This window comes from Lampetra fluviatilis, chromosome 34, assembly GCF_964198595.1.
Source record: "Lampetra fluviatilis chromosome 34, kcLamFluv1.1, whole genome shotgun sequence".
NCBI classification, from domain to species: Eukaryota; Metazoa; Chordata; class Hyperoartia; order Petromyzontiformes; family Petromyzontidae; genus Lampetra; species Lampetra fluviatilis.
Window position 1 is genome coordinate 5674585 of NC_136308.1, and position 18333 is coordinate 5692917.

General features: G+C 50.5%; 1 protein-coding gene across 1 annotated transcript in view; it reads left to right on the plus strand.

Annotated features, from left to right (window-relative positions):
* Positions 1–18333, plus strand: part of LOC144944315 (metabotropic glutamate receptor 3-like) — a 51081-nt gene that overhangs the window by 15353 nt on the left and 17395 nt on the right. The window contains 3 exon segments of the mRNA XM_078872379.1: positions 15944–16027; positions 16029–16589; positions 17314–18169. Coding sequence (XP_078728505.1) covers positions 15944–16027; positions 16029–16589; positions 17314–18169 — 1501 coding nt within the window.

Genomic DNA, 18333 nt, shown 5'->3' on the forward strand with positions numbered 1-18333 from the left:
ATGACAATGTAAGCCACTTCGATGAGCTATCATGCGTGGCCAGGTCGCCTCTGAAAAAAAACGAGAAGCTCAGTGGGCTTTACTTGGTAAACAAAACAGTTTATACGTTTATTATTAATGTACAAGGCCTATGACCAAAGCGCCCAGAATTCACCCAACGTCATCAGACGTCTAAAGCCTGGCTAGTGCTTGGATGGGTGACCACCAATGGACGTTTGATTGTTGTTGTTGGTGCAGGCTGCCGAAGGGCTAAGCATGGTGGAAAGCGCAGCGACATTAATTGTTGTACGTTTGGGGGCGGGGGGGGGATGCGTTTCCTGAAATGTGCGACGACGAATATCGAAAACGACGTAAAATCGAAGAGTACGGTGGTGGTGGTGGTGGCGAAGGCCGAGAGGCGACGGATAACGAGGAAGGGCGGACGATGATGCTGTCAGCGCCGTGAGCGTGTGGTGTAGAAGCGACGCAAATCAAGTCAGTGGTGTTAATCACAAAGTGACGACGTATTTGCGAAACGACGTAAAACGGAGGCGGCGGTGGTGGGGGGGGGGAAGAACTCACTAACCCGCACTCACCCTCGTCCAATCACAGGCTGGGGAGGTTATAGTCGGGGGACACCGCTCCGCGGAGGGAAAACGCAAAACAAGGCGTTCATCGGAACAAAACGACGACTTTGGCGGAGGCCAAACACTCTCCGGGCTGGAGCCTGCTCGAGCTTCTCGGATCTGACGAAATCGAGCGAATTCTGAGTGATAGATTTAAAGTATTTTTCAGGACAAGATGTCAATTATGCACACGTGTTTATCCTGTGCACGAGCTGGACAATGGCTCGTGGCGGTAGTGCCCATACGACCGCTCCCCACCAAAAAAGACAAAGATCCCCCGTATAGCCTCAACAGACTGTTGGGGCAGGTGCTCTTAGCGAGCACCTATGAAGGTCGGCACGGCACACGAGTGGGTGGACGGCCAAGACCACGCCCGGCCGCCTTTGTCACCCCAGTGGCGATGTTTACACACCACACAAGGTACTCATTTGAGGCTGAGTCGACCTAGGGAAGGCCCAAGGCCGGTTCAGACAATCGTCACTGGTGTTGGCCGTGAGCGGGAATTCGAACTCGGGTCACTGGGTTCGTAGCGCAGCGTAGCGCTGACCATCACACTACCGCTCCCCTACAAAGCGTCTCCGCCTTAATTTGAATCAGGCAATCATCTGCATTCTCTAACGTGATGTGGGTCTCACTCACGTATCTACGCACACGCATGCAAGTTGTAGATAGACATCGACATTTGAATCTGGCGTTCTCTTCTTAAATACATATAATTGTAGTAATGTTTTTGATTTACTCACTAAAGCAACGTTTGAATCACAATGCCCCGCCCAAACTAGACACATTTAATAGTTTATTTCAATGTTACAATTAACTTTAAAATAAATATAGACTTAAAACTTTCGTGACTGCCGGAATTAATATTCTTGGTTCTTTCGGTAAAGTCACGTAGATAGAAAACAAAAATCGAAATTAAAAGCAAAAAACCCACGACGTTTCGATCGCAACACAAGCGGTCTTCATCAGGTGGAGATAGATAAAAGAAATAGATTATAAAGAAACCGCGATTCCTATAGTGAGGGACAAAGCGAACCTCCCCCCAATACAGGGATTCCTCTACTTACGAACGAGTTACGTTCCAGAGCTCTGTTCGTAAGTCCAAACATGTTGTACGGCGTGTACACTAAACGCGAGGGATGGCTTTAAAAGTTGTATAATCTCCTGTAGATGTAGATGTCACTGGTTCTTCACGTTCTGCAGATGTAGATGCCACTGGTTCTTCACGTTCTGCAGATGTAGATGCCACTGGTTCTTCACGTTCTGCAGATGTAGATGCCACCGGTTCTTCACGTTCTGCAGATGTAGATGCCACTGGTTCTTCACGTTCTGCAGATGTAGATGCCGCTGGTTCTTCATGTTCTGCAGATGTAGATGCCACCGGTTCTTCACGTTCTGCAGATGTAGATGCCACTGGTTCTTCACGTTCTGCAGATGTAGATGCCACCGGTTCTTCACATTCTGCACATGTAGATGCCGCTGGTTCTTCATGTTCTGCAGATGTAGATGCCACCGGTTCTTCATGTTCTGCAGATGTAGATGCCACTGGTTCTTCACGTTCTGCAGATGTAGATGCCACCGGTTCTTCACGTTCTGCAGATGTAGATGCCACCGGTTCCTCACGTTCTGCAGATGTAGATGCCACCGGTTCTTCACGTTCTGCAGATGTAGATGCCACCGGTTCTTCACGTTCTGCAGATGTAGATGCCACCGGTTCCTCACGTTCTGCAGATGTAGATGCCACTGGTTATTCATGTTCTGCAGATGTAGATGCCACTGGTTCTTCACGTTCTACAGATGTAGATGCCACCACCGCCATCTATTGCGCGGCGGTTGAACTCACGACTCTCGGTCCGAACAGGCAACTGGACATTCGGACAAGTTTGTTCGTGTCTCTGAAAGTTCGTCAGTCGAATGTTGGTAAGGAGGGGTCCTGTATTGGGATGAGTGGCCAACACCATCAACGCTTTGCTTGGCTTCATTGCTGTACCCGGAGGAGAGAATGTGGGGGGGGGTAACTTTACACTCAAATAGGAGTGCACAGATCAACTCCGTCACTGCCCTCGTCTGGTCACCTCGCACACCCAAGCAAGCCCACCTCATCCAAATGACATAACAGCACCAGCCAGGATTTTTCATCTCAGAAGATCCGACGACGATTTGTGGTCGTAGGCGACACACCACACGATTTATAATAATAAGAATAACAATGTTGAGCTACAAATTGGAATGAAAATACAAATCCGTGACCTCGTATAATAATAATAAATGCCATTTACCTGAGTAAGTCTCACTGCATTTTAACGTAAAATTTGTTCAGGGTGGCCCTGAATTAAAGATATTTAATCAATTCCATTAAGCGTTTGCAAAGTGGCAGGAAATCAGAATAAAGTATCCTGAGAAGTAACCCCGGGCATGCACCCAATATTTTCTGAGATGCTGCCAGGCCGGCTTGGAGTTACGGGTTATCAGCGTGAGGCACTACCACTAGAGTACAGTAGAGAGTACGCCTGTCCACAATAATCCTACATATCCCTATAGTTCAAAGAGGACACAAAATAAGTGTGATGAGGACGAAAAGAATGACGAGACGGGCGTGTGGAGCGCCAAAAATAATAATTGGAAACGATGTTTTCCGAACCGTTCAGGCTAAAACGAAGCACCGGTGATCACTCTGGAAGATACGAACCGGCTCGTATTGTGCCAGCTGATTGATCCCACCGATACCATTGATCCCGTCCGAACGAGAGATCCGCGGACGGAGGGAGCGACAGCTGACACGAATTCGAACCACGGCGTGTTCAACGGACAAGGGACGGGAGTGGCGAGCGGCCGTGTCAGAGCGAGGCCGAGACTTGTAAGATGCTTGCTGGAGCGTGTCGTTCAATAACGGCAGCCTCTTCATTTCTTGGCATGCGCGTGACTCCCCTTCACCACCCGCCCCCCTACCCCTCTCTCCCGTTTGGCCAGTCGAGCGGCGCAGAGGAAAGAAAAACAAAGCGAGACATCAAAACGCGCGCGCGTCAATCCAACTCCGCTTCGCCTGTCGCCGATTACGCGTCGTGCATTCGAATTCAATTCGGCAGCCGCAGAAGCGGCGTCGTCGTCAGCGGTGGCCGTAGAGTGTTTTTCTTTTTTGCCATGGGCTATGCGGACAGTCCGAATGAGCCCCCTCTATTCGTAGCCCCGGGGAGCCGGAGCCCTCCCTATCCGTGGGCTCCAGTGCAGTTGCATCGCCGGCAACATTCTGCAGCTGTGCTACTTGCGTGGTACCCACAATATTTTTTACTGGCAAATGAGGTACCAATAGTGTAAATGCTTACCCCGAGCTCTCATATTCTGGTGGTGCATTGTCTTTGAGTTGTGCGCCTTTTGGCGTCTTCTGGTCCAACACCATGTGAGACCAGGCTCTAAGGAAAGCTGTCTCGGGTGTGGACCAATCAACTTCAAGGACAGTGCATACATTATCAGAGTTATGTTTTTTGTTTGCATTATGACTGCAGGTATTGTGGTCTATGCAAACATGACTCTTCGTAAAAAAAGGTGTCAGTTTTGTTGCCAGATTAAAGGGTAAAAAAACAATTATCATATTTTTTACTGGCAAATGAGGTACAAATGGTGGTACCCACAAATTTACGCCACCAAAAGTGATAAATCAATGGGCAACATAAAGCAAATCTCTCGTGTGATGGGACAGAAAATCCACTGCATTTGTAGGGAGGAGAGCAGAATGTACGTGCCGTAGTTTTAAATCCCAATGTGAGAAACATGAGAAAAAGGGCGTGCTTAGAAACCAGCAGGAAGGCAACAACTCCCATAACGGCACGCCGTGCGTGTCACGTGAACGGCACTCAACATGTGTACGACTCTCAGCCTCGTTTAAACCACTATCTCGAAATGTTGTGGTCACATGACTGTTGGGACCAACTACTAAAAGAGTTTACGATCTATGTGGCTTTGCGCCCATCGGGCAGCGGTGTGTAATATTTACAATGAGCAGGTCGGGACGATGACACGGTCCGTTGGTAGAGCGCTCACCGTATGTTATTCTATAAGAAAAAAAAGTCCCATAAATGACTCAGTTAGGATTGCGTGTAACTATCGCCCCTATTTTTATTTTATTTGACCAGGAAAGGCCCACTGAGCTGCATAGCTCTTTTTCAGAAGCGATCTGGCCACAAATGATAGCTCAACAAAGTGGCTTATGACGTGGACATTTATAGCAGCCAAATACTCAAAATGCACGTTGATTATAAATGTGTGCGGAAAAACCGGAGGTCCCAGAGAAAAAATCCACACGACCACAGCGAGAACATGCAAACTCCAAATATACAGCCGTAATGGTCGGGATCGCACCCATGACCTCCTGCATACTGGGCGAGGTAGTTAATATCTCGCGACTCATCTTGTGCGGCGAAGGGACAGCTGCCACTGGGGGTGCCCTTCGAATGTTTGAGATAAGTTGTGATATTAGGCACTTTAAGTTTCCGGGGCATGTAAGCGCAATTTTTTTATGTTTCGTTTTATGCAGCGTCGTCCATGTAAATTGCATCTCACAATCTCTGAGGGAGACAGCCAAGCTGGAGGCAGCCAGGCAGTGAACCAGCCACCAAAAATTGGCCAAGCTCTGCAGTTCTCGTTATATTAAGATGTTTTCAGTAAATGAGTGTTCCTCTGGAGACCGGGGCATTGTTGATCGATTTTCGACCGCCGCGTTAATGACGGCATTAGCCGTTGATTTCTCACTTAACAGAGTGGACCGCATGCAGGCTGCTATCTTCCACTCAGCCAATTAATTAGTTTGTATACACGTGTAGTAGAGTTCACGACTCTTGGACGCCGGAGTTGGAGGCACACGGGTTTATTACACACAGCACGGTTGTGGCATACAACTCTAGAGGGGGTGTCGGCCCCCTCACCCGGCTAGCTGGGGATACACGCGCTAGCTACTCCTAGCCTGCCTCCTAGTCCTCCTCTAACGGGCTAGGGGAGGCTATCTGGCCCGACACTGGTAAGTCGGGCCCGGTACCCTGAGTCCCAGACCAGCGCTGACAAGAGCACCGGCTCTGGATCTCGGGACCACGCCGCTGGCTCGGTCCTGTTCGGCCCTGATAAGGACGGCGAACCAGGGGAGTCCAGGGCTCTAGCTAAGACGTCTGCAGTCTTCACTGGTTAGCTTAACAAGACTCCCGAGCCCTCCGATACATCCCCTTTTATACCCAACCCCCCGCTGAGGGGTGGGGCCCCGGGGGATCATAACTCCGAATCAGCCCCCCCGGGGTGCCTGGCGCGGACGTCGTAGAGAGCACCTCCCCGTGCACTCACGTAGCCCCGCCCACTGTGTTTGTTTGCCATAAGCTGCCATGCATAACGGGCTCTCTCTCTAACACACGTGAGAGAGAAGAGAATGCAGAAATATGTCAAGATTATTAGCATTGTTATTTTTAAAAAATATATACAATTATTACGTATCGTTAAGGGTTAATTTGTATTATTCTTCTTCCTCTCAATGAGGCACCTCCGATTAGCCACGGTAAGCTGCGTACGGTGCGAAAAAGGTTCAACATAGCATACACGCATCCGTGTGCAAACGGCGAGGCCACCCACGGTAAGCCAAGCCAGAACCTGAGACCCGGCTTCTCTGCCCTTGTTTTGACGATTTGCACCTCGCAGCAGCGGCAGCGAAGGCGGCGGCAGTAGCTGTACAAGGGGCGCCCCCCCCCACCCCGAGTGGTCTAAAAGACTTCAAAATATTCCAGGTCAGCAAACTCCATCGGGGGGTGGGAGGGCGGGGGAACGACTTATTTTTTGGGCAGCGATCGAACGCGACGGCTCCGAGGATGACGTTCGATCGATAGCGAGTACGGAGCCCAGGTGTGCGATGGCACGCCGCTTGGAGTCGAGGTTGCGGCTTTCGGCGAGCGAAGATCGGCCCCAGCGTTTGGGCAAGTGGAATGCGCGACCCGCCAATTCGGGCTGCTTTAAAACAATTTCAGCGGGGGTGGGTGGTGGTGGGGGTGGTGGTGGTGGTGGGGTGATTGTGGAGGTGGTGGTGGGGTGTTGGTGGGGGTGGTGGGGGTGGTGGTGGTGGGGGTGGTGGTGGGGGTGGAGGTGGTGGTGAAGGTGGTGGTGGGGGTGGTGGTGGGGTGATTGTGGAGGTGGTGGTGGGGTGTTGGTGAGGGTGGTGGTTGAGGTGGGGGTGGTGGTGTAGGTGGTGGTGGAGGTGGTGGTGGGGGTGGGGTGATTGTGGAGGTGGTGGTGGGATGTTGGTGGGGGTGGTGGTGATGGTGGGGGTGGTGGTGGGGGTGGTGGTGATGGTGGTGGTGGGGTAGTGGTGGTGGTGGGGTGGTGGTGGCGAATGAACGACGGCGGGTTACGGTTTGAGCGTCGGCGGCGGTGGTGTTGGGGGGACGGGGGTGGGTCCAGCGCAAGGTGGTTAGAGGGAAAATTCAGAGACGGGCGTTCGACTGCCTGGGGTCACGTTAATCAATATGAGCTTTGTAACTCGCTCACCCCCTTCCCCCCGTCTCTCCTTCGCACGCGACTTGTCCGAGCGTTGCAGGGCTGTTGAGCGTCTTGACTTCCATTCTAATGGCGCAGCATCAAGCGACACGTTTAAAACACGTGGCTTTGAGCGCGCCAGAGTGCCCGACAACTCCAACGAAGTGCAATTGCGACGAAGTGGCGGGCTTGGAGGAGAGAAAAGTAATTTTAATGTGTTAGCAGAAGGTTGCGTCACATCTGTGTCTTAAAATACATCCTCCGACAATCTCGAGGAGAGCGTTAAGGGTTGTGGTTTTTTTCTTTTTGTCCACGCGTCTGTCTCCGCGCGATGTATTATTTATCGGTCATTAACAAACGCAACAGCTGCATGTGGCAGTGTCAAGGTTGAAGTGAACATTTCACGATGAGAGTTGTCGAGGCGCCTCGAAGCTGCCACGCTTTGAGACTAACAAATGTACCGGGCCTTCTGGGCAGGGCAAAAACAATACGGACACAATGAATGCTCATGGCGTTCGCCATTAGCACTGCCTTTGTAATGGAAAAATATAGACGGATGTTTCGGGACATGCCCCTCCTCTTCAGAGCAGAGAGGCCAGAGAGTTGGACTGAATTTATTGTTGGAGGTCACATTCGACAAATTGTGGAAGGTGAGAAATTAACACTTTTGAGTGGACATATAAGCGGGCTGTTTCAGTCTGAGACAGGTATTCATTTCAGCCGGAGCTATCTGGGGCTGAGCTTCACAAAATATTTCTCTGGGAGGTCCAAGGGGGACGTGACTAGGGAGGGGGTCCCAAAAATACTCCATTGGAGACACCGAGCATCAGTCAAATATGTGGGGATAAATTGGTTTCAATTAAGGAAAATATAATGTGATTTTAGTACTACATTGTGGAAAAAAAACAATTACTGGTGCAACGCAGATTGCTTGTTTGAAAGAGTTGTTTCCTAGGTGAAGTCATGGATACTGTGAAAATAAAAAATAAAAAATAGTTATCCAGAGAAGCCTCATTCAGTCTCAGGACCCCTTTATCAGTATGGGAAGATGCAGCCATCTCATTTGAACAGATGGACAATTAAGAATGGTCTTCTTGGTTCTTTCGGTAAAGTCACGTAGAAGGGAAATAATAGAATAATAAAAATAAAACATAATAATTCTCACGACGTTTCGGCCACAATGCAAGCAGCCGTCTTCAGGTGAAGAACAGGTCTGTCGGAAGACAGACAGACCTGTTCTTCACTTGAGGAATATTTTTATTATTTTATTATTTCCCTTCTACGTGACTTTACCGAAAGAACCAAGAAGATGAATCCCTGCAGTCACGAAAGCTTAAAATCGAAAAATTAAGAATGGCTCACGATGCGACTGTGGTCACCAAATATCAAAGCCGCGGACCGCACCGCAGCACCGCTACCACGTGGCCTGAGGCATTCTACACGAGGCTACTCCTGAAGCCGTCCGCATGGCTCACCCAGTCGCTCGCTGACACGACACAGACGCGTTTACTCATCGACTCCGCACCGTACAAAAGACGGCGCTCGGTAGGGCTCTGCCTCGGTAAATATTTCGGTCGAGTAACATGTTTTTTTGTTCTTCGGAATTCCGTATATTTCCTTTTTTCTATTGCGAGCGGGAACAAACTCGTGCGCTCCTATACAAAAACAACAACGACCACATCAACAATATCCGTGTCAGAAAATAAAACCCAAAGTCAACAAAGGTAGACTGTGCTGCCTCCATTTTAATTACACGCTTCTGGCTATTGATCTGATATTCCCCCGATGACAGTCATCATCGCATGCCGAATGCTTCACGAAACAGGGTCCGTGTGCACGACAGTGCCCATTACCCCGTCCATAAATATACCGGGCAGTGCCGAGCGCCGGTCTCAATTTGGCAGAGATTACTCGCGCGCGGACAGCTTCCTTCGATCCAAAGTCTCTCCGCGCAGAATTCACGCCGCGCTTTGTGCCCGAATGGGATGCCGGTGAGCGCAACCGGTGAGCGCAACCGGTGAGCTATGATGCCACGTGGCTATGATGCCACGGGACTTGCAATCCAGAGGAGCGTCCCGTTCGATTTCCAGGAGCGGCAGTTGAGACGAAGGACGCGTTTGTTTGTTTGTTTGTTTTTCCTTCCGTTCTGACTCGAGCCGCCTATCGGCAGGTCGCGTGTGGTGGGGTGAGGTGTGGTGGGGTGAGTTGTGGTGGGGTAAAGTGTGGGTACTTCCGCCTCTTCCACGATGTCCGGCCAGCGCGGACGAGTAGGCCAAATTCACGAATTATGTTGCGTTCGGTCGCAACGTTTTCTCTTGTTTTGGATCTTTTGATTGGACGATTTTGCTTCGTGCTGTTTTCTGTCACACGATGGGACGAGTCGTCGCCCCGTCAGTCAACTCGCACCCGTCTGATTGCGATGACCGTCAGTACGGCAGCGTTCCCGATAACCCCCGAAATTATAATGGAATGATATGAAAGCAAGCGTGGGGCAGTACTAATAATTATTGTCATCAGCCACTGCTGGACGAAGGCCTCGCCACGCTGCCCCACTTACCTCTCACGATCCCGTGATGCGATAATCCACCCAGCGCCCACACGCAAGCCCATTTCATTGCTCCATCTCCCCAGTGGACGTACCTCTCAACTGCCTTTCATTAATTGGCTGCCCACTCCGTTGCTATAATGACGATGTTCATCCTTCAACATTCACCAACAAACCCAGCACGAGGCAACAAGAGGTACAGACGAAGCCTTGAAGATTTTGTGCGGGGTTTTTTTGTTGTTGCTGCAAAATTGGGTCAATTCCAACATCGCCGGTGAGGCCATCAAGCGGCTGACCTTTGCGTGACCCCCCCCCCCTAAGCGTGGCCGGACAAGGGCGAGTGTCACCGTCAAGCCACGCCGACTCAATTAGACGAGCGCATGGAAACGGTCTGGGTCGGGCGGGGTGGGGGGGTTGGAATCACTCTCTAACACGAATTTAGCTCCTGTGTAGTAAGTGTTATTTTCTAATTGATTATATTCCTCAAAAGAATAGAAAATGGCTATTATTCCCCGCAAACTTTGCTTTTGTGACCAGGAATGACACAAATGCACACCACGTTTTCACATTGAAAATAGGTCAATTTCAAAATATCACTGTCCTAGTCACAAAAGGCAAAGTTTGTGGGGAATAATAGCCATTTTATGGACTTTTGAGGCATAAGCAATTAGAAAATAACACTTACTACCCAGGAGCAAAAAAAATGTTTGTTTCACAGTCAATTATCGCTTCGTTAGCGCGCCACGGACATCGTTTGCCTCCCAGGAGCGACTACCACAACTGCAGCAGGCAACTTCAGCAGGCAACAGTAGCGGCAGGCAGATGCAGCAGGCACAGCAGCGAACGAAGCGTCCCTCGATCGCATCACAGGCTCATTTCTGGAAGTACATCGCCGGATAAGCATCTTAATGCCTATGATATTTTCCCCAGTAAACATTAATGATACAACACCGCGAGACATGAATTGCTTTTAAACGACGCAGTCAATGCCACCTTTGCTGTTATTGCTGCTGCTGCTGCAGTACACTCTCTCGCAATTATAGACCCTGAAACTGCTGACAAGCAAATGCTTGTTTTCGTTTTTAAATTGGGCTATCGTTGGAAGAGGGGGGGAGGACAAAAACTTTTGTTCCCTGGCGGGTTACAATCGCTGTGTTTTTTTTGTTGTCGTAGCGTTTTTATTCTTCTTCCGTCTCACCGACGAAACTTACTTGAGTCGCGCGGCTGAAAAAGCGGAGAACTTGCGAACATCAGCGCTGCGGGTACGTGCGTTCAGATGGCCCCGCTCGCCTACCGCTATTGTTGCTACACAATGCAGGGGATGGAGAGAGGGGGGGGGGGAATCCATCGCCGGTCCAGTGTGGCGCACGGATTGCACGTGCTCTGTGCCACGTGTCCGGTGACCCGAGTTCGATTCCCGCTCGCGGACACCGACGCCAGCGACGATCGATCGATCGGGACCGGTCATGGGGCCGCATCCCTCTGGGTCGAGTCAGCCTCATCGAATGAGAATCTGGTGCGGTGCGCAAACATCGCCACGAAGGGAGACAAAGGCGGCCGCTGCGGGGTGCTGGCCATCCACCCTCGCTAACAGCACTTGCCTCAACAGTCTGTTAAGGCTGTACGGGGGTGGGGGGATCTTTGTCTGGTTACGCAGCCCTCATCCCACAGCGGCAACCTCCCTCCACGCCTCTTTCACTCCCTCGCCCTCTCCTCCCTTCCCACCACCCCCGCATGAATCTTCAACAGCAGCCATGGTCAATCCATATCCTTGTTTCTTTCGGTAAAGTCACGTAGAAGGGAAATAATAAAATAATAAAAAAATATTTTTTATTGTTTGATATTTTTTTATTTCCCTTCTACGTGACTTTACCGAAAGAACCAAGAATATGAATCGCTGCAGTCACGAAAGCTTTAAATCAAAATGGTCAATCTACTGAAGGCCTCCCCGAGCCTTATAATTAGTGGAAGTGGGGGTATATGGGGGGGGGGTGGGGTGGGAGATTTCACCACGTTTTACGGAGCCCTTTGTCGACCCGTTGCTGGATTAAAGCCACACTCCAAGCTCTGTCACTCACATGTGGCCTTGTGTTCTGCATCACCACGCTGGTGAGTGTAGGTCAGTGCAGGAGCAGCAGCAGGAGGAGGCTAGCGAATTGCACTCGTGGTTCGGGTTTTAGTGTTAACCACTGCGCCAACTCTCTCGCAGATACAAGTCATATTTGTTTTTATAAAAAAAGTGTTGTTGTTGTAAACGTTGCACGTGCGAGGGAACCGGAATTTCAGCGTGTTGAATTAAACCTCCCACACGTACGGGGAGATGACATACATATTTGGCGTGTTTGGTAGTTTGTGAAAAATTCTGTGCGCGAATCAAACGCAAATGTTTGAAAACGAAAATCAAAGATTGGAACGCGGTGGGGGGGGGAGGGGTTATTTTTGTTGTTGTTGCGTTATCTTTGATGGTTTTTTTCTCTCTGAAAAACAAATACGCCGCTCGCTGATGTTGGGGTAAGAGGTTCTGTTCAACGTAACTTGAGCCAAAATCGCCGAACGAAACGCATCGAGATCATTCGGAATCAACAATATCAGCTGCTCCGCCATGCCATATGGCAAAATATTCGTTGCGACGTTTGATCCGTATTGTTTGTTGAAATTTGACCAACGTTTTACACGCACATCTAACATATGCCGTTTGTTAAATAATTTGCAATGGATTGCACAATGGTTATGCAATTTGCATGTGCGTTTAATTCATGACAATGCATGTCGTTGGTTATTCTGTAATATACAGTTAGTCATTGCACGTATACAACTGGTTGCATTCCAATAGTGTCATGTGTTGCCACTAATTAAACATGTGTTAAATGTATATTTTTGGTGAACATTTAGCAAACAATTAAATTTAGATTTAAAGCTTTCGTGACTGCAGGGAATCATCTTCTTGGTTCTTTCGGTAAAGTCACGTCGTGATAATTATTTTATTATGTTTTATTTTTATTATTTTATTATTTCCCTTCTACGTGACTTTACCGAAAGAACCAAGAAAACAATTAAATATCAAACTTAACAACAATTATCACGCAAAAAATATCACGCAACAATTATCAAGCAACAGATATCAAGCAACATATATCAAGCAACAAGTATCACGCAATAAATATCACGCAGCAAATTTCACACAGCGTTTAAAGCGACACACGAGCCAGATTCGCATTTGTTTTAGGACAAGAGGCGTGGAGGTGCTGGAAGCGAACGCGATGTTTCCGTTGAGCGTTGTTAACTTTAACAAACTGCTAAATTTAACAAACTGTTAACTTTAACAAAACTGTTAACTTTAACAAGGCGGGAGACTATCTGCCTCTCGCTGCAGAGAGATTTATCAAGCCGCGTGATGCACCACCACATGAAACGTATATTGATTTTCCCCGTGGCGAGAGAGATTATATTTTAAATTGGAACTAACAGCGTGCTTTATTTTCATAATATAGGTTGATATATATAAAAAAAATAGAAATGCCACTTATGCTATATATATACATCATGATACGAATTTAGTAGTAGGTTTTTACCCTTTTAAACTGGTACAAAAACTGACACCTTTATACAAGGCATCATGTTTGCAATAACCACAACACAAGCAGTCAAAAATGCAAACAAAAAGAAGCAACTCTGATAATGATAATAATATGCACTGTCCTTGAAGTTGATTGTGCATATTGTTATCATTATCACAGTTGCTTCTTTTTGTTTGCATTTTTGACTACTTGTGTTGTGGTTATTGCAAACATGATGCCTTGTATAAAGGTGTCAGTTTTGTACCAGTTTAAAAGGGTAAAAACCTACTACTCTATTTTGCCACTGGTAAAAGAGGTCTCATAATGATACGAATTGTATAATATCCTGCCCTTGTTTGACAGTCCGCTGCCAGATAAAGGTGTCCACACGCCCTGCCAGTTATCGGGTTGATTGACGCGCAGCATCCGGGACCAGTTCCGATAATCCCTCGCCACTCATGCTAGCCACGGACGAGTATTGAACTCAGATTGCAGGATTCATGGCGCATTGCACGAACCACTGCGCGACCACTCGAGCACAGGCTACTCGTGGAACAAAACAATGCAAAGAAACCGCGTCGTGTTGCATATTACAGCATGAGCCCCGAATAGCCCTGTCAAGTGCTTCAGTGCACAGCTAATGGCATCGATGAAGTCAGAATTGACCGCAACGTTTAATCGTGAGGATACACGGCGATTGGAGCCACCGCTCGCCTGACACGAGGTGGACAAAAGGGAACGTCGCTCGTGTACATCACCAGCACGACTTCCACATCAGCCCCGATCACACGCAGACTTGTGCGACCATTTGCTCGTTACATCGCTACCTTCACGCGCCGCGCCTTCTGCGCATTTTCATCCGCGCATTTCGATCGAGGCCCCCTTCCACCACGTTTTGTTTGACTCGCGAGCGACACTGAGCTCGGCTCCGCGCGTCAAGAGTCGCGGTCATTTATGTCCGTCAAAGAATATTGCGCGCGAAATAAATCGGGTTACTATTTTGATTTTTTACCGTCAAGTAGAAAACATCGGCGAGGCGTTGCGGCATCAATGGCTTTGGCCACGGTGACATTTGGGGCCCCTTTTCCCTCATTGGGGACACCTCAGCCTCTGCCCGATAGCCCGACGTTGGCAGATGCAAAGGAAAACCCCGAACCTGTGAGAAAACGACACTGCCAGGGGGGATCTGAAGCTTGAGCAGCTCCACACAGCAGTGGCTTCCCACGGATTTCCATGCAAAACTTGCTCAGGCCACAACACAATGTCATCCCCCCCCCCACCACCACTTCGCGCAAGAAGAGCACAAGTGATGTCATCACATCTACCACTCTATTCAAGGAACGAAAGAGGAGGATTTCTCCACAAATCTGGTTGTCGCCTGATGAAGCTGGTTGTAATTACTGGCGAAACGTCGTACTCAGATTGTAAATGTTGTGGCGTTGCTCTCCAACACACCGGTTAGTGCTGTACTAGTGACGAATTGTCAACGTTCTGTTTTACGTGACAACCCTTACTAGTTGGCTGTGTCGGGTGGTGGCGGGTTTAACGACACGTTTATATTTACGCGATCTAACCCAAAGGAAAACCTGTTTAATGGGTAATTTTGAGCCTCGCAAGAGAACACAACAACAACAGCAACAACAAAATCAAGATTCCGTTTGTTCCCCCCACCCCCTCCCACCTCCCTCCCTTGGCCGTAACAAGCCCGGTCTTTCGGTGACAGCCGCTATTTGACAGTCGCCGTCGCCGCCGCCGCCGCTGCTGCTGCTGCCTTGCAGAGAGCACAGCAAGTGGTAGATTGCTACTGACCTTCACAGGGACCTTTGTGTCAACTTGTTAGTTTTGATCTTGAATGTCTCTCGTCATTTGCGCCCTCTCCAAGATTGGCCTTTACCTCGGCCCGGGTTTCGTACGCTTCCTTTTCAGGCCACGTGTAACGAGCGTCGAATGCGGTGCACTTAAAAGCGCAGAATCAGTCTATACAGATAGTACGTCGACTGGAAGCATCTAATCTCGCAGATGGTTTCAGTTTTTTAGGGGAGGTTTTTTTTCTTCCATCAGACTGAAAAGTGTACGTATTGCCCAGCCAGGACAACGCCTAGCAGCCAATTGCCGTTTGCCTTTATACAATTTGCATGGATGTTGTGTACGGTTCTTCTTCAAATCGGATGAAGGCATCCCCCCATGCTGTGTTGGTCATGGGAATTGTTTGGCCATACTTCACCACGCTGGTCGCTGCGGGTTGGGTAAGGTGGGGGGGGTCTCTGACATTTATGGCTAACATCGGTGCATGCTCAGTACCTAGTCCTCTGTGCTGTCGGCCAAAATGCCCCCTGTCATTTGCGAATGTGTTGCATGCATGAATGTTGAACTTCCTTCGCACCGTACGTAGCCAACCGTGAGTTTTTGACACTCGTGCGTATGCACCACTCGGAGCGATTTCCTGCTCAGTTGAGCAATGAGGTGGTGCTCGCCTCCCGTTTACAGGTCTGAAGCAATGGAGGAAATTCCATATTCCTATGGCGAGGGCGACTCCATCCACCCTTCACCACAAAGTTGTCGTCATTATTTCAGCCCCGGAGGGAAGCATTGCTAAGTAACCCTCCAACCAGGATTTAAACTCGCAACCTCCCGAATTGCGAGCCGCTCGCTCGCTCTGTCTCCGTGCGTCGCCACTGCCGACGCAGAATCACCGACGAACACCGCTTAACCGTCCGTGCCCGTAACCGCACCAGCAGGTGAACGCGCGAGGGGCGCAAGCGTCTGGGCCGCCCGCTCCTCCGCGCTGGTCTAACCCTCGCATCCGCCGCCCGCCATCGCGCACGCACGCCCCTCCGCGGCCGAGCCATGCCTCCTCCGTCGCCGCCACCGCCGCACCGCTGCCACCGCCGGCACCACCACCACCACCAGCAGCGCCGCCGCGCGTTCCCCCTGCTCCTCGCGCTGCACGCCGCCGCCGCCGTCGTCTGCTCGGCCTCGCGGCCCGAGCCTAGCCCGGGCCGCAAGGATGCGGAGAAGGAGCAGGAGCTGCTGGTCGGGGGGCTGTTCCCCGTGCACGAGAAGGGCGACGGCTCCAAGGACTGCGGCCCCATCAACGAGGCGCGCGGCATCCAGCGCATGGAGGCGATGCTGTTCGCGCTCGACAGGATCAACGAGGACCCGCGGCTGCTGCCCGGAGTGCGGCTCGGCGCGCGCGTCCTGGACACGTGCCTCAAGGACACGTACGCGCTGGAGCAGGCGCTCGAGTTCGTGCGCTCGTCGCTGCAGAAGGTGGACGGCACGGACTTCATGTGCCCCGACGGCACGTACGCGATCCACGGAGGGAACGCGCAGCCCATCGCTGGCGTCATCGGGGGGTCGGACAGCAGCGTCTCCATACAGGTGCGGTCGGTCGGTCGGTCGGTCGGTCGGTCGGTCGCGGACAGCAATTGCATTGGAAGGGGGCTTTGTAGTTTCGTGAAAATGTGTGTGGAGTGTCCTGGGGACAGACAGAGAGATGGACGGATATTTTTTTCCCCAGGCAAAGCCAGAAAGTAGCCTCCCCACTCCATTAAGAATAACACGTCAACATGCATTTAACGCTGGGCTCAGAGGACAGAGCTCTGAGCTTGCATCGCCGACATCCTGGATTCAAATTCAGGCTGCCGCCCAAGATTAAACTGGGTTCTCAAGTGTCGCAGGTGCCTCAGCCCATTTATCAATAACTGCACAAAAAGTCCCATCAAATTACATTTTGTTCTGAAATTAATGTTTCTTAATGCAAGCTCTGGGAGACAAAAAAAAATATCGGTCTGACTATTGTGCAACACACATTATTGTCGGTGGCAAAGTTGGCATAAAAGTGTTGCCCCCTACGGTGTGGATCATAGGTCACTCGCAGAGACCTCAGAGGTAGCTCTATGATATCCGCTTCCATGGGCTGTTATCAAACATGAAGGGTTGCACTGCTCTGTGATAGATCTAAAAGGATTCTTTGTCTCGGCATGACACCGATCGCTTTAAAAAAAATTGACTCAACATTGGCAACACTACAAAAAAGTTTCTATTTTCTCACGTGCATCTTCCCACCTTTTGATCATCGTCACACCTCACCCGCTACCCCTAGGTGGCCAACCTGCTCCGGCTCTTCCAGATCCCGCAGATCAGCTACGCGTCGACGAGCGCCAAGCTGAGCGACAAGTCGCGCTACGACTACTTCGCTCGCACCGTGCCGCCCGACTTCTACCAGGCCAAGGCGATGGCGGACATCCTGCGCTTCTTCAACTGGACGTACGTGTCCACCGTGGCGTCGGAGGGCGACTACGGCGAGACGGGCATCGAGGCCTTCGAGAACGAGGCCCGCTCGCGCAACATCTGCATCGCCACGTCGGAGAAGGTGGGCCGCTTGACGAGCCCCGACTCGTACAAGGGCATCGTCCACAATCTCATGCAGAAGCCCAACGCCCGAGTCGTCGTCCTCTTCATGCGCAGCGACGACGCCAAGAACCTGCTGGCCGCCGCGACCAGCAACAACACGTCCTTCCTGTGGGTGGCGAGCGACGGGTGGGGCGCCCTCGAGAACGTCGTCAAGGGCAATGAGAAGGCCGCCCTGGGCGCCATCACCATCGAGCTGTCGTCGTTCCCCGTGCAGGAGTTCAGCGAATACTTCAAGTCGCTCAGGCCCACCGCCAACGAGCGCAACCCGTGGTTCCGCGAGTACTGGCAGCACAAGTTCCAGTGCACGCTCCCCGAGCTGCCGCACCTGGAGAACGAGTGCAGCCAGCAGCGGAGCCTGAACGACAAGAACTTTGAGCAGGAGTCGAAGATCATGTTCGTGGTGAACGCGGTGTACGCCATGGCGCACGCTCTGCACAACATGCAGAGGTCCCTGTGCCCCAACACCACGGGGCTCTGCGATGCCATGAAGCCCATCGATGGCAAGAGACTCTACAAGGAGTTCATACTCAAGGCACAGTTCGACGGTAAGTTCGTGCGTTGCGTTCAAACGTGGACAATGTTTATCATCGCCTGCCGACAATTGCATTGGTGTACGTACGTACGTATGCGTACTCTAGGGGGTTTGTGTGATTGGCAGGCGTGTCCGTTATGTTTGTTGTCATGTATTGCACCAACAAATAACTTCTGG